The sequence below is a fragment of the Ostrinia furnacalis genome, unplaced genomic scaffold, assembly GCF_004193835.3.
Source record: "Ostrinia furnacalis isolate ACB-3 unplaced genomic scaffold, ASM419383v2 OfSCF4495, whole genome shotgun sequence".
NCBI classification, from domain to species: domain Eukaryota; kingdom Metazoa; phylum Arthropoda; class Insecta; order Lepidoptera; family Crambidae; genus Ostrinia; species Ostrinia furnacalis.
The window spans coordinates 263,963-289,364 of NW_021134734.1; the positions used below are offsets into that span (position 1 = coordinate 263,963).

Consider the following 25,402-nt stretch of genomic DNA (forward strand, 5'->3'; position numbering starts at 1 on the left):
AATTGTTCCAAAATGAAGCAAGATCTATTTTGTAAAGTCAAAATTACAATTTCTTGAAATGTGATAAATAAATATTAAAATTCAATTAAATAAAAGATTATTGCAATGTCCATCACCCTTGTAATCAATATTTATTTTAATATTGATTTTTTGAATACTTGTGGGGAAATGAGAGAGTGATATGCATGCCAAGGTAAAGGGAGGTTTACTAACAAGGCAACACTCGGCAATACTTTGCCGGAAGTAACGTCACATGTAATTCCCAAACGTTCAGAAACCATCAAAGTTTATTTAGGTGGTAAATGTATTTTTAAACATTTTTAGTTTTACATGGAATTCATTTTGGTAATGATCTATTATAATATTATTGATCTATTTTGACAAGGTACGAAATAAAAGTAGTAAATATTTTTACATCGGCTGGGATAAATACAATGAGATAAAACAATATTGTTGAACGAATTACGAATCTGTCAATGTACGACATTCTCCCCCCACCACACCGCACCCCTGTCATCATCATCCCACATTCATTTCGGAAATCGAAATAAAAAACAAATGAAAACAGTAATAAATGAACTAATTGAAATGGAGTTACATTTATAAAAAAACAATGCTATTAACTAGTGATATTGTTAACTAACGCTTGGTAAAATACGTCAATATAAGGATTCAAGATGTTTAAAAGCCGTGGGGACATTGTTTATAAATGCACAGTACGGCTTTTAGAGGATACCGAGATATTAGAATGCGAATTTCACGTGAGTGAATGTGGTTAATTGGTAGATTCCCAACTTTAACACAGGTTTGTTATCCGTATTGTGTTTTCAGCCAAGCTACAAGGGGAAATACCTACTGGAGTATGTGTGCCAGCAACTGAATCTCACAGAGACCGATTACTTTGGTTTGCGATATGTGGATGCGGGGGGACAGCGGGTAAGACTGTATTTTTACATTCACTATAATCATATGTAAACATATTCAAATCTAATTGTATTCATATTAGAAATTATTCATGACTTGGTTTTATAAAAAATCTTATGCTTTTTTTAATATTTTAGCATTGGCTGCATATGGCAAAGTTGATACTGAAGCAAGTAAAAGGCAAGTACATGTGTGATCCAACCAAAGTTGCTACATCAAGCAATTTCGAAACAATATAAAAAATAATACATTTTGTTTGCAGATGCGTCTCCAATACTATTTAGTTTTAGAGTAAAATTCTATCCCCCAAATCCGTTACTCCTGAAAGAAGACGTGACCAGGTTCCAGATCTATTTACAGCTGAAGAGAGACCTGCTACACGGCAGGCTCTATTGTACGTCCAATGAAGCTGCAATGTTAGGGGCACTTATAATACAGAGTAAGTTAGATTGAGGACATGATCATCACAGTTTGCACATTCATTGATTTATTAATCATCCATTTGCGACGACAATGTGACATCTTCTATGTTAATCTAATTGAAGATGTCACACTGTCGTCCGTCGCAAATGGATGTAATGAAGTGCAAATTCTTTCTCTCAAATAATCCCAACTAATATTATAAATGCGAAAGTAACTCTGTCTGTCTGTCTGTCTGTTACGCTTTCCCGCTTAAACCTCGCAACCGATTTTGATGAAATTTGGCATAGAGATAGTTGGAGTCCCGGGAAAGAACATAGGATAGTTTTTATCCCGGTTTTTGAAACAGGGACGCGCGCGATGAAGTTTTTCTGTGACAGACAAAATTCCACGCGGGCGAAGCCGCGGGCGGAATTATTGTCTATTTGTTAGAATTGAGATTAACAAGTCTATTTGTTAAATAAATAAATCAGTCAATATGCATTACTCCTACTATATTTACTTTAGTATGTGAACCAATTTTTAATTTCAATTGGGTACTAAATTTTGTAAACCCTGTAATATGGTATGGAAATGTCATTTTAAACCAGTGTTCATCTTGAGGTTAAACCTGTAATAAGGGGGCTAAAATTTTTAATTAATGATTTCTAGTTTTTTTTAAATATTACCTTTAAATTTTTGCAGTTGAGCTGGGAGATTATGATCCAAGCATACATGTTGGAAACTATGTGACTGAAATGAGGTTGCTTCTGAGACAGACTGATGCTATTGAGGCTAGAATACAGGTCAGTGTTATTTTTTTAATGTAAATACCTCATTAGGCATAAGATCACAAGTTATGAGTGGCATAATAATGGCATTTAGAGGCTTTCTTTTTGATGCCTTATTCAGAAATTGAAAAAAGTGCTACTGTATTTTTAATTTTTTGTTTAGCATATCTATTTAATTAGAATCCAACTCTCTGTACTTTTAGGAATCCACCAATTATTGAAATGTATAATTATTTAATCAAATAGATTCCGTGGAGTGGGCCTGTATACAGATTTTCTTAAAATCTACAATAGGCACCTGTACCTCTAGTAGGAAAAACTTTCGAGTTCGTTTCGTTGCGTATTCAAAGTGTCATCGAAAAATTTTGTATGAAAAATTAAACAGCGCCCCCTAGGGCTATATTATAGCCGCCCTAGGGGGCGCTGTTTAATTTTTCATACAAAATTTTTCGATGACACTTTGAATACGCAACGAAACGAACTCGAAAGTTTTTCCTACTAGAGGTACAGCNGCTCCTATTCTATTTAATATGTCCATGCCGATTAGTATAGTCGTGATTTGTGGATGATATAACACTTGGTGGTCGATTGTTTTTCCCTTTATATTTATTTGCAAGTCTAGTTCTTCTTTTATTCGAGTTGTATGCCCATCTGTCATGCTAGCTGTTATGCTTACTGTTTTCGGTTTCAAGTTTCTTTTCGTGAATTTCTTGTATACTTGGTCGTTGATGTATGATCTTGTGGCGCCGGTGTCTACGAGTGCTTGATATTTTTCGCCCAGTATCGATACATCTACGAAGGGACGGTTATCTTTAATTTGCGGACTTGTGTTCATTGTCATGGCCTGTGTGTACTCACTTGTTTTCTTACAACACTGTTTACTCATTTTGCCGATCTTGCCACAACCGTTACAAAATAGTATTTTCTTACTTCTGCAATCTTTCATCGAGTGTCCTTGTTTTCCACAGCTCCAGCAGCAAGTATTTGTGTTGTAATTGTGTATGTATGATGCCGTCTCCTTGTGTCCTTGATTTGTGCTTGTTTCGTGGTAGTTATTTCGTGGTTCTCGAAATGTTACTTCCTAAGTATGTTACTGATTGTGAGAGAAATAAATAATTTATTTATTATTTGACTCATTCACTTAACTCAATATACCCTGATTCCAGGAGTTGCATAGAGAGCCAGTTGAAGGGACGCCCGGCGGCGGTGGCGGCGTCAAAGGCATGTCCACGCAAGAAGCTGAGAGGACCTTCCTAAAGATAGCCTGCCAGTTAGACACCTATGGTGTTGATCCACACCCTGTGAAGGTATGCATATGATTATTAACAACCTGTATTAAAATGAGTGATGCAACGAATACGAATATTCGTATTCGCCGCATAGTAGACATTTTCAGAATATTGGTATTCGGTGAAATAATAATTACGAATACGAATATCTATTTTTTTAAATTTTGTCCCACACGTAAGTGTCTCCGAACACTCACAGCGACACGACGGGAAAACCCCGGTCAGTATGTAACAAAGTAGTAAGTAAGTTCTCTTCCGGAATTTGACAGTCAATAGCAGGTCGATTGTACAAGATTTTTTTTTCTTTTGTGTTTAGTTACAAAGTAGTGATACAATAAAAAAAAATGCCATTTGTAAATTTTAATTACTAAAACGATAATCATAATAAAAAGAGTTAAATTTATGAGTATTTCATGACTAAAGCCTGGTCCGTGAGCACGTAGAATCCCGTCCAATGACCCCAAGCTACCCATCCTTATCGCTCGCGCATAATTATATTGCTGTCGCGACTGTGCGACGCGCGCCCGCAGTGAGTGTGTAGAGTCTAGATATTCGTATTCGTATTCGCCGAATAGTAGATTTAATATTCATATTCGTAAAAGTAGTATTTGTTGCATCACTAATTAAAATGGATTAATATAGCCCTAACATAGTGTTCCGTTTTTAGAATGTTTTTGGATTTATCTGGTATCAAAGAGTTGCTTTAGTTAGAACACACCCTGTGTATATCGTCTTTTCGTGACTTCGTCTTTTCGGAATAACAATTTACTTAGGCACTACACCTATTGTATTAGTTTTAAAAGTAGTTCTGATTTTATTATCTTCCACAAAAAACAGTTAACACATTCAATGCCATCACAATTTTTTTTAAACTTCAGTGCAAGAAAACGTGTCCGCATTATAGCATTTTTTAAATATGGATTCGCCAGGTGCGTTCAGTGGCTCTTAATAGAGGCAAATTCTTTTTTCTTGGCTATTTATCGGTGGTTTTAGTAGTTAGTGAATGCCTTATGCTTTTTTTCACAGGACCACAGAGGCAACCAGTTGTACTTGGGCATCAACCACAGCGGGATTCTAACCTTCCAGGGCAGCAAGAAGACGCACCACTTCAAGTGGAATGAGGTCCACAAGATCAACTTCGAAGGCCGCATGTTCATAGTCCATTTGAATTATCCAGAAGTAAGACTTTTTTCAATGTTTTTAAACTTATGCCTGTTTTTATCACTATGATTTACACAAGAAAGATTACATAAAATATGTTATATTTTTTTACAGAAAAAACATACAGTCGGCTTCAAATGTCCAAGCGGTGCATCGTGTCGGCATGTGTGGTGTTGTGCCATTGAACAAATGCTGTTTTTCACGTAAGCACAGATTACTAATTTTTTTAAACTTCTGTCTGTCTAAGTTTATTTATTTGAAAAAATACAGCTTTTAGTTGAAAAGAAATTAATAACATCAAAAAAATTGTTTTATTTGCCTACTTACTAAGTCAAGTTACTACATACGTAAGTTTTAAAATTTGGGTTTGCAAATTTATGAGAACATGGCGTCGAACGTGTTAACGATGTGTGAGAGGCTGTGGGTTATTTTATTAATACTGTAAAATGCTTAAAATGCAAATTGTTTCTGCAGATTGCCTTCATCATCGGACGCGTGCGTTTACTCTGGCGGAGGGTTATTCTCGTGGGGCACCAAGTTCAAGTATGTGGGCCGCACCGAGCGAGAGATATTGGAACGCGACGGTCTCCTGGCACCGAGGGACTCTCAGGTGATTGTCGACCTTATCTCTGCTTATAATAAGGCTTAGAGTGGCTTGAAACCTAGAATTTTCACGGTAGTACCTAATGAGGGCTATCGTTTTTATACTTAACAGTTGGCACCCCTGGCGATTGACAGGACCTTACTCTACAGTGGCGCCATCTTGATGAGTGCAAATGCGATAGTCCTCCTACCACTTTAGCGCTCACCAGCCGGCGCCACTGTCTTAGCTACTAGCAAGTTACAGGACCTTACTCTACAGTGGCGCCAACTGGTGAGCGCTAAAACGATAGCCCTCATTGGAATTCGTGGATAGTATTGAGAGGGATTCTTTTGTTAAGCAGGAAGGTTCAAGTACAGGCGGCAAAAGAAAAGCTTCGAGTGTACCTGCCACGCCATCTACTCCGATGACTGGTGATTTTGGTAAGTATCGAAACTTTACAGCTTTAAAATCACATCAAATATTTTTTTGTCGTATCCAGGGTGATCAAAGGACACCAAAGTGTCGCCTGGAGTCCACTTTGATCACCTGAGTGATATAAACCCGTATTCATAAACATACTATGAGGTCAGCCAGTGCGCGTGGACGCACAGGGTGACACACGAACCAATCACAGATTTCCATTCAACGTTTGCGTTCGATTTGCTGATTCACTTAAGCAAGCATCGTTTGTGAATACGGGCGTAAGCTGTGACACTGGCGGATTGCAAGCGTTTTCTAAGCATTTTCGGCGCTTTGAAAACGCTTGTAACCAGCGTGGGCAGGGCTCTAAGACCTAAGCAGAGTAAACACAAATGAGTAGGTCATCTTCATAGAAACGCACCGAGCGCGGTTTGTATGTGAGCGCGCCAATGTACGTATGAGACGCGCACGCACACACTGACAAAATTCGGCGCAACCACCGCTAATCCACGCTAAATTTTGTCAGTGTGTGCGTGCGCGCCGCATACGTATTGGCGCGCTCACACACAAACCGCGCCCGTGCGTTTCTATGAAGATAACCTACTCTATGTATTTACTCTGACCTAAGTTTACGTGTGTGCAGGCTACAGCAGCCTGCCTCGGTCCACGCACAGCGCTCCACTTGAGGAGAGCAGCATCGGCGCTTCGGGCGAGGCGTGCAACGGCGGCTGCCTGCTCAGCGGGCCCGCCGTCGACATCGCGCTCGCCTGCTGCGACCACCGCGCGCCCGACGACAAGCCTCGTGAGTGTCGCACATAGTGATTGATATACAGGGTGTTAGGTAAATGGGTATATGAGCCGACACTAGCCCATGGAGCATGCGCGCCCGACGACAAGCCGCGTGAGTGTCCAATCATGGGACTATTCCCACCTTGTTCCATCGCTGCAACTCCTGTGTAACCAGGAACAAAGCTACAGCTTGACCCCCAATAAAGGCCCAGCTAGGGCCAAGTCTCGTCGATATCGCGCTGGCCTGCTGCGACCACCGCGCGCCCGACGACAAGCCGCGTGAGTGTCATAGGACTATTCCCACCTCTCGTTCCCATAGCTGCAACTCCTATGTAGCCAGGAACAAAGCTACAGAAGCCTGCCTCGCTCCACCGCGCACCCGACGACAAGCCGCGTGAGTGTCTAATCATGGGACTATTCCCACCTTGTTCCACCGCTGCAACTCCTGTGTAGCCAGGAACAAAGCTACAGAAACCTGCCTCGCTCCACCGCGCGCCCGACGACAAGCCGCGTGAGTGTCTATCATGGGACTATTCCCACCTTGTTCCACCGCTGCAACTCCTGTGTAGCCAGGAACAAAGCTACAGAAGCCTGCCTCGCTCCACAACATTCCCGACGACAANTCTCCTGTAAACAATCTCAAACGAAATCAACTGCATAATAAACAAAATAGTAAACAACCGCCATGATGGACCGGATTGGGCCGATGTTGCCACATGGTACCGATTACCCAGGAATTGGGATTGTAATTCCCTGATTCGCCAACACATTACCTAAATGGCCTAAATGGCCGACAATTTTGTGATTTTTTTATTTAACTATTACCTAGTTAAATAAAAAAATCACAAAATTCTTAGTTTCAAATATTAATTATTTATTTGTTTAACTTCTGATTTGGTTAGTGAATTGGCTATTTCGAAGAATTTACAAGGAGATTTAAATCAGAAGATAGCAATACTACAGTTCACACTAAAAAGAGAGGTAGGGCCGCAGAGAGCGAGATAGATATAAGTAGGTATTTGACTCAAGTTTTTGTTCCAACTTTGCCCTCCATTTTTATCTTTAGCTTCATGAGTGTAAGTCCATAGGGATTTTCACACGCTATAGATGACCCACGCTGAACTGTCCCGCCAAACTCAATGACAGGGGGGCGCTACCATCGTTCAACTATATGGTTTCCAACATGGCAAAAATCTGAACCAGCGATCCGGTATTGACGGTGGCGCCCCACTGTCAATGTCATCGACAGGACAGTCCAGTATTTTGGAACTATAGTCTATACTCTAGTAGTACCATAGAGTAGAACGCTAGGCTAGAGTTGGTCAATGGTTTTGTAATATTTGTAAAAGTAAAGTATTATAGCCTGACCAGGAACATAAAAACCCTCGCCATGTTGCGGAAAACTAATGGTACTAATTTCTTTTAATGGCAACAGTATCNTTAAGCAAGCATCGTTTGTGAATACCGGCGTAAGCTGTGACACTGGCGGATTGCAAGCGTTTTCTTAGCATTTTCGCCGCTTTGAAAACGCTTGTAATCCGCCAGTGTGGGCAGGGCTCTAAGACCTAAGCAGAGTAAATACAAATGAGTAGGTCATCTTCATAGAAACGCACCGAGCGCGGTTTGTATGTGAGCGCGCCAATATACGTATGCGGCGCGCACGCACACACTGACAAAATTCGGCGCAACCACCGCTAATCCACGCTAAATTTTGTCAGTGAGTGCGTGCGCGCCGCATACGTATTGGCGCGCTCACATACAAACCGCGCCCGTGCGTTTCTATGAAGATAACCTCTCTGACCTAAGTTTACGTGTGTGCAGGCTACAGCAGCCTGCCTCGGTCCACGCACAGTGCTCCACTTGAGGAGAGCAGCATCGGCGCTTCGGGCGAGGCGTGCAACGGCGGCTGCCTGCTCAGCGGGCCCGCCGTCGACATCGCGCTCGCCTGCTGCGACCACCGCGCGCCCGACGACAAGCCTCGTGAGTGTCCCACATAGTGATTGATCACACGTACCGAGTACTCGGTGCGTATGAACATAGCGCCGAGTGATCGGCCGAGTGCTCGGCCGAGCAAAACGGCGAGACAGTAGCTCGAATCCCGTTCTACTTACTAGGCCGAGTGTCCACCGTCCCGCTTCCCCGCACTGTCTCGCTCGCTCGCTCGGCAGGTCTGAACGTGCACTATCTTGCCACTCGCCACACTCGGCCAAATGATTGACGTCACGTCCACAGATTACAGAAAAAGAAAAGTCTCAATGGAAATAAACTGACTGTGATAATTTCAAAAGACATGTGAACAGCTACTCGCTTACATCACTGTCTTGGCCGAGTAAACATTTTACTGTCTCGCCCGTTAACTCGGTACGTGTGATCAAGGCTATAGTGATATCTATAGAGAGATGCCAACTCTCGAAATTCACACACACAAAGTAATCAAAATATGTGCTTATTATCCACTACGGCATCAGTACTCAACGTTCGAATAATCTTTAGTACTACGCAAGCAATGTGCTGTTTACATTATGACGTCGCTGCTGTCATCATTGCTGTCACGAGCAATGTGTTCTGTTTTTGGGCATATTGCTGCGACACCGGCCACGCCCCCTTGTCACATCGCCCTTTAGTTTCTGTGATCTGTGGTGCCACTCATAGGACTATTCCCACCTCTCGTTCCTACCGCTGCAACTCGTCTGTAGGCAGGAGCAAAGCTACAGCTTGACCCCCTATAAAGACCTAGCTAGGCCCAAGTTTCTCGTCGACATCGCGCTCGCCTGCTGCGACCACCGCGCGCCCGACGACAAGGCTCGTAAGTGTCCAATCATGGGACTATTCCCACCTTGTTCCACCGCTGCAACTCCTGTGTAACCAGGAACAAATGTACAGCAGCCTGCCTCGCTCCACCGCGCGCCCGACGACAAGCCGCGTGAGTGTCTAATCATGGGACTATTCCCACCTTGTTCCACCGCTGCCACTCCTATGTAGCCAGGAACAAAGCTACAGAAGCCTGCCTCGCTCCACCGCGCGCCCGACGACAAGCCGCGTGAGTGTCTAAGCATGGGACTATTCCCACCTTGTTCCACCGCTGCAACTCCTGTGTAGCCAGGAACAAAGCTACAGAAGCCTGCCTCGCTCCACCGCGCGCCCGACGACAAGCCTCGTAAGTGTCTAATCATGGGACTATTCCCACCTTGTTCCACCGCTGCAACTCCTATGTAGCCAGGAACAAAGCTACAGAAGCCTGCCTCGCTCCACCGCGCGCCCGACGACAAGCCGCGTGAGTGTCTAATCATGGGACTATTCCCACCTTGTTCCACCGCTGCAACTCCTATGTAGCCAGGAACAAAGCTACAGAAGCCTGCCTCGCTCCACCGCGCGCCCGACGACAAGCCGCGTGAGTGTCTAATCATGGGACTATTCCCACCTTGTTCCACCGCTGCAACTCCTATGTAGCCAGGAACAAAGCTACAGAAGCCTGCCTCGCTCCACCGCGCGCCCGACGACAAGCCTCGTAAGTGTCTAATCATGGGACTATTCCCACCTTGTTCCACCGCTGCAACTCCTATGTAGCCAGGAACAAAGCTACAGAAGCCTGCCTCGCTCCACCGCGCGCCCGACGACAAGCCGCGTGAGTGTCTAATCATGGGACTATTCCCACCTTGTTCCACCGCTGCAACTCCTGTGTAGCCAGGAACAAAGCTACAGAAGCCTGCCTCGCTCCACCGCGCGCCCGACGACAAGCCTCGTAAGTGTCTAATCATGGGACTATTCCCACCTTGTTCCACCGCTGCAACTCCTATGTAGCCAGGAACAAAGCTACAGAAGCCTGCCGCGCTCCACCGCGCGCCCGACGACAAGCCTCGTAAGTGTCTAATCATGGGACTATTCCCACCTTGTTCCACCGCTGCCACTCCTATGTAGCCAGGAACAAAGCTACAGCAGCCTGCCTCGCTCCACCGCGCGCCCGACGTCAAGCCGCGTGAGTGTCCAATCTTGGGACTATTCCCACCTCTCGTTCCCATAGCTGCAACTCCTATGTAGCCAGGAACAAAGCTACAGAAGCCTGCCTCGCTCCACCGCGCGCCCGACGACAAGCCGCGTGAGTGTCCCACATAGTGATATACAGGGTGTTAGGTAAATGGGTATATTAGCCGACACTAGCCCATGTTAACACGGGCATGTAAATGGTATGGTGAAGTCAGAAATTTGATATCACCATTTCATTTTTTTTAATTTTCAAAAAATAAAATAATTAAAATGAAGACAGCAATTTTCTGACTTCACCATACCATTTATATGACCAAGTTAACATGGGCTAGTGTCGGCTAATATACCCATTTACCTAACACTAACAAAGTAATCAAAATATGTGCTCATTATCCACTGCGGTATCAGTACTCAACGTTCGAATAATCTTTAGTACTACGCAAGCAATGTATTGTTTACATTATGACGTCGCTGCTGTCATCATTGCTGTCACGAGCAATGTGTTCTGTTTTTGGGCATATTGCTGCGACACCGGCCATGCTCCCTTGTCACATCTCCCTTTAGTTTCTGTGATCTGTGGTCCCACTCATAGGACTATTCCCACCTCTCGTTCCTACCGCTGCAACTCCTCTCTAGCCAGGAGCAAAGCTACAGCTTGACCCCCTGTAAAGACCTAGCTAGGGCAAAGTTTCTCGTCGACATCGCGCTCGCCTGCTGTGACCACCGCGTGCCCGACGACAAGCCGCGTGAGTGATATCTCTTTTCATCATCATCATAAAGTCGCTGACATAGCCCCACGGATTAGCAAGCTGAAGTGGCAATGGGCAGGGCACATAGTACGCAGAACTGACGGCCGATAGGTCAGCAAGGTTCTGGAGTGGAGGCCGCGTACTGGAAAACGCAGCGTGGGACGTTCACCCACAAGGTGGACCGACGACATCGTAAAGGTAGCAGGAAGGCGCTGGACGTAGGCCGCTACCATCCAGGCAACATGGAAACTGATAATAATCCAACAGGGTTTAGCTTAACCTCACTCAAGTGTAAGGCCCGAAACTGCGTTAAGCGGACGCCCGCGCGGTTTCATACGAAAGTCTCCCGCGCGGAGCATTTTGTATGAAACCGCGCGGGTGCCCGCCTAACGCAGTTTCTGTCCTAAGGCCTCTTCCATGCTAGCGTCTTTCGAACGTCGTCTCACTAGCGCCTGCGCAGCGTGTTGACTGTTGACGCTGCGCGGGAAATGGTAGGACGACGAATAATGTAGCTAGGGTCCCATATTCGGTCTATTCATATTCCAAGCGACACTTTAGTGTCCTTTGATCACCCATAGGATAAGAAGTCCACTTTGATCACATAGGTGATCTTATCCATGGCCTTGGTCGTCGGCCGTTTGGTGTAGTGGTTCGGAACGGACTACTATTCCTACTATTCCGAGAGGTCCCGGGTTCGATTCCCGGCCAGGCAGAAATTGAAATTAATGATGAATTTTAATTTCTGTGATAGGGCTGGGTGTTACTAGGTATGTATAATATGTAGGTATGTATTCACAAAAAAAAAGTATTTAAATATGTTTATATCCGTTATCTAGTACCCATAGTAGGTACAAGCTTTGCTTAGTTTAGGACTGAAGCGTAGTGTAAAATGTCCAGGGATATTTATTATTTCTTTATTTTATGGGTGATCAAAGGACACCAAATTGTCGCCTGAAGTCCACTTTGATCTAGCTTTGCACTTTGGCTAAATAGGCATAAGTACAATAACTTAAAAATGTAATAACACCCACTTTGTGAAACCCTATTTAATGCAAATAAATTATATTTGATTTGATTTGATTTGATCACCTGGGTGAGCAAAGTGGAATAGACCCCATTTGACCGTGTCACTTGTCTCCAGCGTGCGCCGCGGACTACAGCCTGCGCGACTCGTTCGAGCACTCGTCGTCGGAGTCGGGTGTCACCACGCACAGCCACGCCGCCGCGCCGCCCACTTCCAACGCGCCCGCCGCACAAGGTGAGACAACCCTACAGTTATCCATTCTGGGAGTGGGTAGTCAATGCGAAAAAACGCTCAGCGGTTGGAATGTGCAGGTGTCAAAATGTCCATACGGACCGGCTGTTAGTGTGGCAAAAAGTGTGAACGTCTAAATGAGCAATGGTTAAAATGATCTGAAGTTAAAATGTCTTCGGGTTTATTCGAACAAGCGTCTTATTGTATAATAGCTTACGTGAACACGTGCTTAAATGCATCAAGGTAAAAATATCCAAAAAAAACTCTTTATGACTGGACTACAAGAACATTGAACATTTTGACATTTAATTTTATTAATTAAATCATGAGCACAATATATCAGTTGATCATTTTATCTATCACACCTTTTGTTTTATGATGTGTACCATTTGTCACTAAACCATTGTAACCATGGTAATAATGTACATTTTGACAGCCGGTCCGTATGGACTTTTGACACCTGGACATTCCAACCGTTGAGCGTTTTTTCGCATTGACTACCCACTCCCAGAATGCAGTTATCGTAGTTGTGCCCACGACGGCGCCACTGTCGAAGGACAGGACTTTTATGCCTTGATCACACGTACCGAGCAAACGTGTGACACAGTGCTCTCGGCAGAGTATTCGGTGTGTATGAACATTACGCCGAGGGCTCGGCCGAGCGCCGAGGTGACTCGCTCACCCAACTCTCTCGGCCTAGTATCATTTTACTGTCTCGCCCGTCCACTCGGTAGGTGTGATCAAGGCTTCGTCCTTTTACGGCTTCAGCGCTCACTAGTTAACGCCATTGTCTTAGCCACTAACCGTTCGCTACAGTGGCGCCAACTTCTTCTTATTCGTTTCGCTCTTGGCGGATTGGTCATGGGCACGTTGATGCGTTATTGCGTTCACGCGTGTCCGTTGTAGAAGCGGTTACAGCTCTCCACACGATCAACTGGTGAGGGCAAATACGTTAAGATAGCCCGCATTATCATCAATTAGAAGTAACTTACCGATGAAATGAAATAAAAATGGTAAACTAAAGTTGAAGATAAAATTGTTCAGAATGTTACAACTTCCTAGATTGCATCAAATGGCTGTAAACCCTTGAAAAAAGATGCTCATAAAAGTGTTTGAGTTTCTTGCGCTGCTTCTTTTCTGTACTGGCCCACTTATTGTCCCAAAGCAGCGGTAGGATTAAAGTTTATACTGGAGACGTTCGTTCGTTCGTTTCAGCCGAAAGACGTCCATTGTCGGACAAAGGCCTCCCCCAAGGATTTCCACAAAGACCGGTCCTGCGTCTGGGGACGTATAAAAACTTATTTGCAGAAAATAAATTACTTATTCCTTGTCATCAAATAGGAGAAGAATGGTCCCGAGTTTCAACAAACGCGCTTCCGCCAGCCGGCGCGGCCGCAGCGCCCCGTGGCTTCAGCTTACTTCGCGCGTTCGTACCCTCGTTCCTCTTCGTGTGGGCGTGGCTAGCGCTAGCAGCCCTACTGCTCTTCGAGACCGATTGGGCGCCCCTACGAGACCTCAAGCGGCGGCCCGACTTNTGCTCCACTTGAGGAGAGCAGCATCGGCGCTTCGGGCGAGGCGTGCAACGGCGGAAAAAATAAAAAAAATAAAAAAAAAAATAAAATTAAAAAAAATCACACAAAGTAATCAAAATATGTGCTCATTATTCACTGCGGTATCAGTACTCAACGTTCGATTGATCTTTAGTACTACGCAAGCAATGTACTGTTTACATTATGACGTCGCTGCTGTCATCATTGCTGTCACGAGCAATGTGTTCTGTTTTTAGGCATATTGCTGCGACACCGGCCACGCCCCCTTGTCACATCTCCCTTTAGTTTCTGTGATCTGTGGTGCCACTCATAGGACTATTCCCACCTCTCGTTCCTACCGCTGCAACTCGTCTGTAGGCAGGAGCAAAGCTACAGCTTGACCCCCTATAAAGACCTAGCTAGGGCCAAGTTTCTCGTCGACATCGCGCAGGCCTGCTGCGACCATACTTGCCTTGTCATGCAAAAAAAATCCTGTGTAGCCAGGAGCAAAGCTACAGCTTGACCGCCAATAAAAATGCAGCCAGTGGAGGCCATGTTTGTCACAGGCGAAAGGACCCGCAACGAAATTAATCCGAAGACCACAGGAAGAGTTTGAAGTGTCATTACGTAAATCTCTTCCACTCCTGTATTACACACACATAAAACGCACTAGTGTCTCAAATTAGGTACTATAATAAGACTCCCCAAGCTTATTGGCACTCCACCTATGTAATAAATTAACCGATGGGTCAGCAAGGTTCTGGAATAGAGGCCACATACCGGTAAGCGCAACGTGGGTCCTCCACCCAGAAGGTGATTTTCGAAAGTGGACCACCTATGGTTGAAATTATAATGATCTAGTCTAGGCATAAGGTACCTACAATCATTCTCAGTAATATCTGTCTACACATTTGTTGCAAAATAGCATCTATTACAACACAAGAAAACGCTGGTATTTACCCAAATAACCCGTTTGTCTTCAGCGTGCGCCGCGGACTACAGCCTGCGCGACTCGTTCGAGCACTCGTCGTCGGAGTCGGGCGTCACCACGCACAGCCACGCCGCCGCGCCGGCCGCATCCAACGCGCCCGCCGCGCAAGGTGAGACAACCCTACAGTTATTCATTTTAAAAAGACAATGCCGGAAATTGGCGTCTTTTTTTTTCGCGCGGCCATCGACCAAACCATGTTTTTTGGATACAAAATAGTGTAATAAACCAAACTTACTATGACATGTATACCTTTAAACTCAGTCTGAACTGAGTTACGAGCATTAAAAGTTTGATGATTTTGCTTTTTGCGCGCAAGTTTTGTAAGAAATTGCAACAAAATAGTGACATTGTATGTTTAAACAAACAATACCATCCATTAAAGGCTCCAGACATCTGTGTGGAGGAGAATCAGCGCAATAAAAAAATAGCGCAATATTTTGTTGCAATTTCTTATAAAACTTGCGTGCAAAAATCAAATCTATATAGTAATGTAAATCATCAAACGTCTAACGCTCGTAACTCAGTTCAGACTGAGTTAAGAGGTATACATGTCATAGTAAGTTTGGTTTATTACACTATTTTGTAATCAAAAAACAAAGCTTGGTCGATGGCCGCGCGAAAAAAAAACAGACGCCACCTTCCATACAAAATCTGGCATTGCCATTTAAACAGGTTTTAACGCGATACGCGATAGGCAATATTGAAATATTACCTGTATTTGCCTGACGTTTCGACCGGGTTGCACCGGCCGTGGTCAATATACAGTTATCGTATCTGTGCTCACCAATTGGCGCTACCGTCGAGAGACAGGACTACAGTGGCGCCACTGTCGTGTGACAGGATTTTACAGTGGCGCTACTTCGTCCTTTACCTCACAACTTCTTCTTAGACTGCATCAAATGTGGTTGTAAACATTTGAAAAGAGATGCTTAAAAAGCGTTTGAGTTTCTTGCGCTGCTTCTTTTCAGCACTGGCCCACTTATTGTCCCAAAGCAGCAGTAGGATTAAAGTTTATACTGGTGACGTTCGTTCGTTCGTTTCAGCCGAAAGACGTCCATTGCTGAACAAAGGCCTCCCCCAAGGATTTCCACAAAGACCGGTCCTGCGTCTGGGGACGTATAAAAACTTATTTGCAGAAAATAAATTACTTATTCCTTGTCATCAAATAGGAGAAGAATGGTCCCGCGTATCTACAAACGCGCTCCCGCCAGCCGGCGTGGCCGCAGCCCCTCGCGGCTTCAGCTTACTTCGCGCGTTCGTACCTTCATTCCTCTTCGTGTGGGCGTGGCTAGCGCTGGCAGCCCTACTGCTCTTCGAGACAGATTGGGCGCCCCTACGAGACCTCAAACGGCGCCCCGACTTGCGAGCACTAAGGCGCCACTACTACGCGCCGCTCAAAGAATACCTGCGGCGGAAACTTCTGGAACTGTTCTGATTCGACCCGAACAGTCGCCGGCAAAGACGCCGGCTGGGCTGGCGCTACGAGGAGTAGCGGGATTTATCAAGACTGTTACCGAAACACGTTTTCTGTACAGTATGGCATCCTCATGATAAGGTAATGAAAAACTCAACTTATTGTTATCGAGTTACAGAGGAGTTTGTATGAAAAAAATCTACTTAACTATAATTTAAAGCCTACATGAAGAAAATGACAGTAACTAGTTGGATAGTGTCATTGTGTTGGTTACAGATAGCCGTCTAGAGACCAAAGGCACCAGATTTTAAAACAAAAAATATCAGATCTGTGTCGGAGAACTATAGTCGGTGAAAACGGTCTTGCTATAAATGCCGCTATTCCTTGTAGCCCTTCGCAAAATACGATAGACTTGTCGAAAGTCGCCACACATCGTCCCAAGTCGGTGCCCGTGGCTGTAATATTTTGTAACGTTGTCATAATCACTCGCTCGTGTCAATTTTGTACAGAAAACTGTTTCTGGTATGATTGTGATGACGATACGATAAATTATCCATATCTCCATATTACTCTCGCCACGGGCACACTTTTGATGTAATACGCTTTTTCATAGTACAACTTGACTTCTAAGCTTAGGTATTTCTGTAGACTTAACTCGCACAACGTTTCGTGATACTTTACTTCTCTTAACGTTTTTCGTTTACGCACGTTTTTTCCACGAGTAATTCCATTTCGCATTACTTTGTAGTTTGTTTACAACTTTAAAATATTAGACATTGAATTCTTCTGGAAATAAATAACTATGAATACCGAATCTGTCCATTACATGCATGAATTAATACTTAAAATAATATATTAAAATACTTATGTAGTTAAATATTCCAGATTAAAGAAAGTACCTGATACACTTGCGTCGTTTAAAGCTATGAACGCTATAATTTTAACAGTTTTCAGAAATACTTGTTATATTTTTTATTTAGAAATAGGAAAACTGTCTTTTCATAATTTTATTTTGTTTAAAAAACAATTTATTTATGTGCTATCCTAACTTCTATCCTATTCTATTTGATATCACGAATCTCTTGTTTAAGTATGAGTTTGTTTGTGTACTTATTTTTACATTCCATTTATATTAGTCTTCCAGATAGTTTTTATTTTATAAATAGTGTTATGAACACAATGTTCAGTGACCTTATTTTTGTGTTGTGCCATGACCATCTTTTGGGTTACCTAGTCTTATTTTCGTATAGTGATATAAAAATGCACAAATTATGTAGGTATAACAAACGCGTTTATATTAAAAAGAAAATATTTATTGTCATAATTGTTAAGTTTAGTTTTTATTTGTCGTTTTCTCATTTACATGAAGCTATGCTTGAATTAGTATTTAGTTCTAATATATTAAATTTATTTCACCTTAACAAAAGCAAAGATATTTCAACCACAGTTAAAATATGACCTCAGGTTGAGAAAGATGGGTTTAACAATGCTATTTGATTGGCTTCTTTAAGCGTTTGTATAGCGTTACAATATTTTATGATTCCTACAGTACAAAAGTGAACGCGTTATAACAGCAATGACGTTGTATTAGTTTAAATAATGTCTTATGATGTAAGATGCAGTGCTAATAGTCTTCATTAAATATAACGTAAGATAGTTTTTTGGTTACAACAATAAGGCCATAATTTTTCTATTTGACAAAAAAACAAGAAGTTGCCAAAGAATTTGTAAAAAAAACCCGCCTGTATAGAATCTCATGCATCAGCGCTTTTCTATGTTCATAATCATGAATTCGTCATTGTTTTATCGCGAACCCTCTATACATGGACATGCTAATTTGAAAAAGGTATCAAAACAATACAATAACAATGAGAGAGGTTAGTGCAGATCGTGTAGATTTTAATTTTAATTTCTTATATATCTTTATTTATTACATAATCAAATAGCCACATATTATCACACTGTTCATGTAAAGTAAACTTCGATAAATTGTTGAACGTAGGTACATAACTTAATTTATTATTTTATATAAATAGTTATAAGTTAAATAGGTCACTGCTTTCTTATGCTGTTGAAGGAATTGGAATATTTTGTCTTATATCATACATATTTACTTGAGCAAACTATTATGTTATTTTTAAATGTTTAATGAATTGAACGTTGTTATTGCCTTATTAGTGTGAAGTAGGTTTAATCTTTAAAGCAAATGTTAAGACGCTTACTGTTTCTGCCTAGTCACATAATGCATTTTTAATGGACTTACGTATTGTTTCTCTTTAGTTTTTAATTGGAAACTATGTCCACGCAATGCTATAATATAATTTAATATCTACAGAAAATGTGCATCTTCTATATTATTTTTCTAGCTTAATTACATCTATAAAGTAATAAAGGCTGCATAAACACTAGATGGGCAAAACACACTGTCCTGTGACCCAAATTAACCCTTCTAAATTAGTCTGTTATACAAATATTGTTATAGTTTTGCATTGACATAGTTTTATATAAAATTATTTTCATTATGTTAACTTATTTTTTGCTTCCATCAGTCTAATAACTTCCTATGCGTTAGGGCATACGCTAAAACTCCTGCAATAGCATAGTGCTGAGTTTTAGAGTATGCCCTTACTTTATTTTACAAGTAAAATATGTTACATTCGACGGTACTGTTAGTTAGGATGTACTCAAAATGCCAGATATTGTAAGTGTTACAAATTGCCAGTGTATAAATATGATGTAACCAGTAAGAGCATTGTGCTAACAAAAGTAATTTAGGGTGTGCTTTAAATTGTTAGTGTACCTCCACTATGACTGTCCACTGACTATTGTATAGTAAGGGTACATGACACCAAACGTTTGTCGATAGAGATGTAGAAAATAAACAGAAGCGCGAAACGTGATTATTGTCTTGAAGCAGCACTATTTAGTACAAATTCGCATTTGTTGCATTTATATGATACAGATAGGTGTCGGTAATTAAGTAGACATTGGTGTCATGTATCCTATTGTAGAACATTGGTAACATTGTACTATTTTTTCTCAAGAGGCATTCATTTAAGTAGATTAAAATTTACAAATTCAAAGCACATATTAAAAGTAGCTTGATTGTAGTTTTGGTAGCATAGAACGTTTCTTTTTCTCGAGGACCAACATAAGTTCATACCAAATGAAATTTATTTTTATATCGCTATTGCTTTTCTAATTCGCGTTGCCGCTGGAAACGTCAGTCTGTGAAATGTGATCTATACTTATTTTGTATGAGAGCTGCAAATTCTGGATCCAGATAAAAACTGAATTTGCAGGTCGAGGTCAATCTCAAACTCGTTCATTTCATTCGTGCTTTTAGACTACAGATTTGAACAAAACATAGGTTTAAACATATTAATTTGTACTTAAGATTTCGAGCATAAACAACCGTAATCTGTAAGACGAATAGCTTCTACTTCATAAAACGATTACTAGAGATTTTAATAAAACAATCTACCAAAATAAATTTCATGTTTTATTAAATTATTTTTAAAAAACTTCAGTAAGCAACAAACAAGTAACAATGTAAAAAGAACATTCTGCGGAGCGACATACACGTTTATGTAAAATGAACACTGTAAACTCGGTCCCGTCAACGTCCCAAGTATGGCACTCGAGCGCCACGCGCGGCCCGACACAACGCACCGAGCGGAAAATAGGATAACGGATAAAATCGTAAAAATAATTATACTCATTTCATAAACTAGACCCCCCCCCCCTGGTGGTTTGCGCTCAGTCCACGATGGAGAGCTGCGCGAAGCCCACCAGGCCGGCCTCGTCGGGCGCCGGCGCGGGCGCGCCCAGCGGGAACGTGGCGCAACGCGTGCCCTCGCCCGCCAGCGCCGCGCCCACCAGCCGCGCCAGCTGCGCCGCCACCGCGCCCGCGTCGCGCGCCTCCAGCAGCCCCGCGCCCACCAGCTCGGCCGCGATGCCGTCCGCCGAGTCCTTGCCGGCCGCGAACTCGAAGCGGATGTCGTTCAGCTCGCCGCGCGCGTTGCGCATGCGCAGCACCAGCTCCAGCTGCGGCGGCGGCGCGGGCGCGGGCCCGATGCTGAAGGCGGCGCGCGGCTCGTCGTCGCTGTCCGACGACGCGGCGCGCGGCAGCGTGTTCATCGGCCGGTCGGCGGGCGAGCCCTCGTCCTCGGCGTCGTCCTCGTCGCTCTCCCACACCCACTCGCCCGTCTCCATGCGGTGCAGGCGGCCCGACGCGCCGGGCTGCCGCCGGCTCGCCTTGTGCACGCGCGTCTCCATGCTCGGCCCGATCGCGACCAGCGTCTGCACGAGGTACTTGCGGTCCTTGGCCTTCTTGAAGAACGAGTGCTTCAGCAGCTCGGTCGCGGTCGGCCGCTTGGCCGGGTCCTTCTGCAGGCACTCGGAGATCATCTTGCGGAACGTCTTGCCGTACGCCTTGTACTGGTCCTTGTCCTCGGCGCCGGTGTCGAGCGTGGGCGGGTCGTTCTGCAGCGTGAGCATGAGCACCTTCATCGGCGGGTACTTGTGGTAGGGCGCGGTGCCGGTGGCCATCTCGATGGCGGTGATGCCGAAGGACCAGATGTCGGCCTTGAAGTCGTAGCCGTGGTTCTGCTCCATGACCTCGGGCGCCATCCAGCAGGGCGTGCCGACGAAGGTGTGGCGCACCTTCTGGCGCGACAGGTCGCGGCCGGTGGCGAGCCAGGCGGACACGCCGAAGTCGGCGATCTGCACGGTGCCGTCGTCGCCGAGCAGGATGTTGCCGGCCTTGATGTCGCGGTGGATCTGTCCGTTCTGGTGGAAGTACTCGAGGCCGCGCAGCACCTCCTTGAGCACGGTGGCGATGGTGGCCTCGTCGAACACGCCGTGCTTGCAGTTGGCGGCGCGCACCTTGTGCTTGATGATGTCGAGCAGGCTGCCGCCCTCGAGCAGGCGCAGCACGAGCCACAGCTCCTCGCGCACCACGAAGCTGGTGTAGTAGGTGACGACGTTCTCGTGGCTGCAGCTGGACATGGCCTGGATCTCCTTGAGCAGCTCGTCCATGGAGGTGTTCCACTTCTCGAGGTTGATGCGCTTGATGGCGCACTTCTCGGCGCGCGGCGCGCAGTAGGCGGCGTGCACGACGGCGGTGGCGCCCACGCCGATCACCTCAAGTAGCTCGTAGTCGTCCTGGCTGTTGGGCCACGAGTGCCCGGAGCTCGCCATTTTGAACTAAGACTCTACGATTCCTGTACTGTTTATTGTTGCGGTTCCTATGTTTGTACTCCTAATAAGGCCGACGGTTAAGGCTTGTCTCTACTTACTTTTATGAATGGTCATTTGAACTCTGATCGTTTTGTCACCCATGTTGATATGGTTCGAAGGTTTGTACTTCTGAATGACGAACTGTCCTCTGCTCTCCGAGTGAATGATTTCGAATCTATGTAAAATATTACTACTGTTTCTTAGGTCTAATACTGTATTGTCTTTAATAGTTTTATCGTTTCCGTTTGTGTAATCTACATTTGTTGGGTACAGGTCATCTCCTGAAAAATAAAGAGAATTGTTATAATATTAATTAAAACTGACTACTATTTCTTACTTAAAACTTAAATATGATAGTACTTAGTACCTGGTAGAAGATGAAGTATGCCATCCGACGCTTTAATTACGACGGGGAATATAACTGCATTACTATGACAGCTCCTTTTTTGTGCGAATTTTATTAATTCTTCTATGTCAGTCAAATGTATGAGTCTATTCAGTTCGTAGACTTGTGGAGGGTACAGCTCTAATTCTTTATTATTATTCCTAGCTAAAACATCTACAGGATTTGACCACTGCAAAGAAATATCAAACATGTTATTGGATTATGAGCAATAATGTTTAAAAATCTATAAGAGAACTTAGGGGTCATCCATAAAGTACGTCACACGTAAAGAGGGGGGGAGGGGGTTGACAAAGTGTGACATGGTGTGACAAGGGGTGGGAGGGGTCCTAAGTTTCGTGACATCACATTTCAATTGTTTCAAATATTTGATAAAATGTTGATTTCATAAAAAAGTACTTAATTTAAATGGAAATAATAAAACTAATTTCGGAACTACTGTTAATTTAATAATTTTTCGATGTGAAATTGCAAAACATGTGACGTCACACTAGGGAGGGGGGTGTCTCAGAAATGTGACCACCTGTGACAAGGACGGAGGGGGGGTCAAAAAATCATGAAATTCGTGTGACGTACTTTATGGATGGCCCCTTATTCAAATTTTCAGTAAACTATTAAAAAAATAGAAAAATAATTACTTGGACACTGATAACTTCAGAGTTGCTCTCTATATTTGGAGGTTCACTTTGAAATGCAGCCACGAAGAATGCTGTGTTGAATCTTTTGGGGAGGTGCACCGGTGACAGCCAATTGCTCCAATAGTGTAAGGCCCAGATGTCTGGATAGCAATTGTATTCTTTACACAGGTTTAGTAGCTCATCTGGATTTTTGCTAACCTGAAAGACGTACATAAATGAAATATTTCTATTGAAAATATCTGATATAGTCTGGAACTAGTTGAATGTATTACATACTCGATCTTGCCAGTCTTTTATATCAATGTCGGCGATAGCACTTGACCACAAATTATTTCTTTTGCTTTTGTGTTCTCGACAGCATAAAAGTAGTCCCAGCTCTTCAAATGTCTCTCTGATGGCCGTAATTCTTAACGCAATATGCCTGTCAATTGAAAAATAACATAAATTAAGTAGTGTATAATATACGTACACAGCAAAAATTACTTTTATCTTAATTCATTGTATTTGCTAGTGCCAATGTATTTAGCAGGTATACACTCTTCAGTGGATGTTTATGTGAAAATTTTTCAATATGCAAACATTTATTAATTATCAATCAGTTTAAAGATTTTCTTAAAAGAATGGTTAAATACAATACAACAGCTCGCTATGTAATGCTAAGCAAAATATAATACACCAAGATGGTCATGGTCATGTAAATCGAGCTAATGTTACCATGTAATTTAATGAGGCTATATTGTATTTCAGAGAGTATTGCTGCTAGTTTTATGCCAACTGAGATATTCTAACATTCAATTGCTTCTTAATAAGGCTGAGATCGTTGTGATAAGCCAGTGTACATTAGCCATTAGTGTAACTGTTAGTGCTGAGTACATAGAAAGTTTATGGAAATACCCATGACAAGTATTAGTATAGTGACGTACCTTCGGACCGGATCAGGTTGGAAAATTGGCCGGACTGCGCCACCAGCGTGATGCAAAGCATCGAAGTCGTGCTGTGTGTATCCGAACGAGCTGAAGAGGCTCAACCAGTCGGCGCTCGCATCCGCGGCCTCAGTCACTCCTCCCGGGAAGACCACGGAGTTGGGGAACGAAGCCTTGCTCGTCCGAGTCTGCAACAACACCTCGTAATTAACCAACGCGCCGCGGCTCCGTGATAACGAATCCCCACTCCGCTTATTCAGCACTATTAACGAAGCAGAATCACGCCAAGTTTTGCTGACTATTCTGTTCATGATAATGCTCCTTTCTAGTTGTTTCGAGCACTACAGATGATGAGCGCAAAGTGAACGCGAAACAAGTTAACAAAACAACTGAAATTACGATCCACACTGTAAGAACGAACCTTCCTTACGTAGAAAATAAAGTCAAATAGTCTTATCAACTATGATAACTGTTATTGCGATAGCACAGGAAGAAATTACAAATATAAAAATAGCAAATTGACGTCCATTCACATTTTTTTTGGTTCTAAAAAGACCGTGTCTGTCATTAGTATTTGACATTGATGACGTTTTATTTTAAACCAATGAGAAGCCTGCAAGTCATCTTTACTGCGCTTTTATTGGTTGATAGAATATAATCATAGTCCTACACGTTTACAGTGTAAGTCCACATAGGGATTTTCACACGCTAGTCTATACTCTAGTAGTACCATAGAGTAGTACCTAGCGTACTACTAGCTAGAGTTGGTCAATGGTTTTGTAATATTTGTAAAAGTAAAGTATTAGTAAGTAAAGTAGTATTAAGTATAATATTTGTGAAAATCATTGAGGTTAACCAACTTTATCACCCTACCAGTCAGCAACTAATCACTCACCCCGTTACAAGTGAAATAAGGGAAGGGCATTTGCCTCACTATAAATATAATTAGCGCCACTAGCGAGAGCCATTATGCGATTAACTCCCAGTCACCCTTTGGGCCATTAATTTAGAGGCAAAACTTAAAAAATAATAATATAGGCTCGTTCGTTTCAGCTAAATGACGTTCACTGCTGGACAAAGGCCTTCCCCAAGGATTTCCACAATTACCGGTAGGTAGGTACTACTTAACCGCACACCGTAGGGCCGCACCAGAGAGCAGAAATAACAGGAGTAGCAGCGCGCGTTTATTTCCATACAAAAAAATTTCGCCATTTCCTGAGGGGGACGAGGTAATGACATTTGTGTAACAGCTGATGGCGCTGAGACACTATCGATATTTTTGTCGATGAGAATCATTGCTCTATGGTTCATAGTCTATGGCTCGTTTAAAAAAATGATATGAATTAATTTATTATCCTATGGGAGATTCAACATTTCAGATCTCAAATATAATAATAANATGTTCCTGGTCAGGCTATAGTAAGTAAAGTAGTATTAAGTAAAGTATTAATATTTGTGAAAATCATTGAGGTTAACCAACTTTATCACCCTACCAGTCAGCAACTAATCACTCACCCCGTTACAAGTGAAATAAGGGAAGGGCATTTGCCTCACTATAAATATAATTAGCGCCACTAGCGAGAGCCATTATGCCATTCGCTCCCAGTCACCCTTTGGGCCAAAGAGAATTAATTTAGAGGCAAAACTTAAAAAATAATAATATAGGCTCGTTCGTTTCAGCTAAATGACGTTCACTGCTGGACAAAGGCCTTCCCCAAGGATTTCCACAATTACCGGTAGGTAGGTACTACTTAACCGCATACCGTAGGGCCGCACAGGATTGTTCGTTGTAGAATAGTAGTAGTAAATATAAACCAAACTAGACAGAGAAACGAAACGTAAGTAAGGGAACTAAAATACTTGAACCACATTTATGTACGCTATTTTCTACATTGGCAATTTATGTAAATAGATAAAAT

The 25,402-nt window shown here is 43.2% G+C and overlaps 3 protein-coding genes across 3 annotated transcripts; 1 reads left to right on the forward strand and 2 right to left on the reverse strand.

Annotated features, from left to right (window-relative positions):
- The first annotated feature begins 498 nt into the window (after positions 1-498).
- Frmd5 (FERM domain containing) lies at positions 499-19,771 on the forward strand. Its single transcript, XM_028314020.1, has 14 exons — positions 499-761; positions 832-936; positions 1,062-1,104; positions 1,187-1,363; positions 2,029-2,129; positions 3,281-3,421; positions 4,430-4,582; positions 4,679-4,767; positions 5,039-5,174; positions 5,509-5,587; positions 6,211-6,369; positions 8,440-8,442; positions 14,857-14,973; positions 16,076-19,771. Exons 1-14 carry the CDS (start codon positions 678-680, stop codon positions 16,297-16,299), a joined length of 1,611 nt encoding a protein of 536 aa, XP_028169821.1. The 5' UTR covers positions 499-677; the 3' UTR covers positions 16,300-19,771.
- fray (oxidative stress responsive kinase frayed) lies at positions 19,093-24,044 on the reverse strand. Its single transcript, XM_028314021.1, has 6 exons — positions 23,905-24,044; positions 23,484-23,671; positions 22,837-22,981; positions 22,561-22,758; positions 21,887-22,094; positions 19,093-21,800 (listed from the first exon to the last, which is right to left on the reverse strand). Exon 6 carries the CDS (start codon positions 21,478-21,480, stop codon positions 20,038-20,040), a length of 1,443 nt encoding a protein of 480 aa, XP_028169822.1. The 5' UTR covers positions 21,481-21,800; positions 21,887-22,094; positions 22,561-22,758; positions 22,837-22,981; positions 23,484-23,671; positions 23,905-24,044; the 3' UTR covers positions 19,093-20,037.
- On the reverse strand, positions 21,571-23,794 carry LOC114359596 (nucleoside diphosphate-linked moiety X motif 19). The gene is made up of 5 exons (XM_028314049.1): positions 23,484-23,794; positions 22,837-22,981; positions 22,561-22,758; positions 21,887-22,094; positions 21,571-21,800 (listed from the first exon to the last, which is right to left on the reverse strand). Exons 1-5 carry the CDS (start codon positions 23,792-23,794, stop codon positions 21,571-21,573), a joined length of 1,092 nt encoding a protein of 363 aa, XP_028169850.1.
- Positions 24,045-25,402: the final 1,358 nt, after the last annotated feature.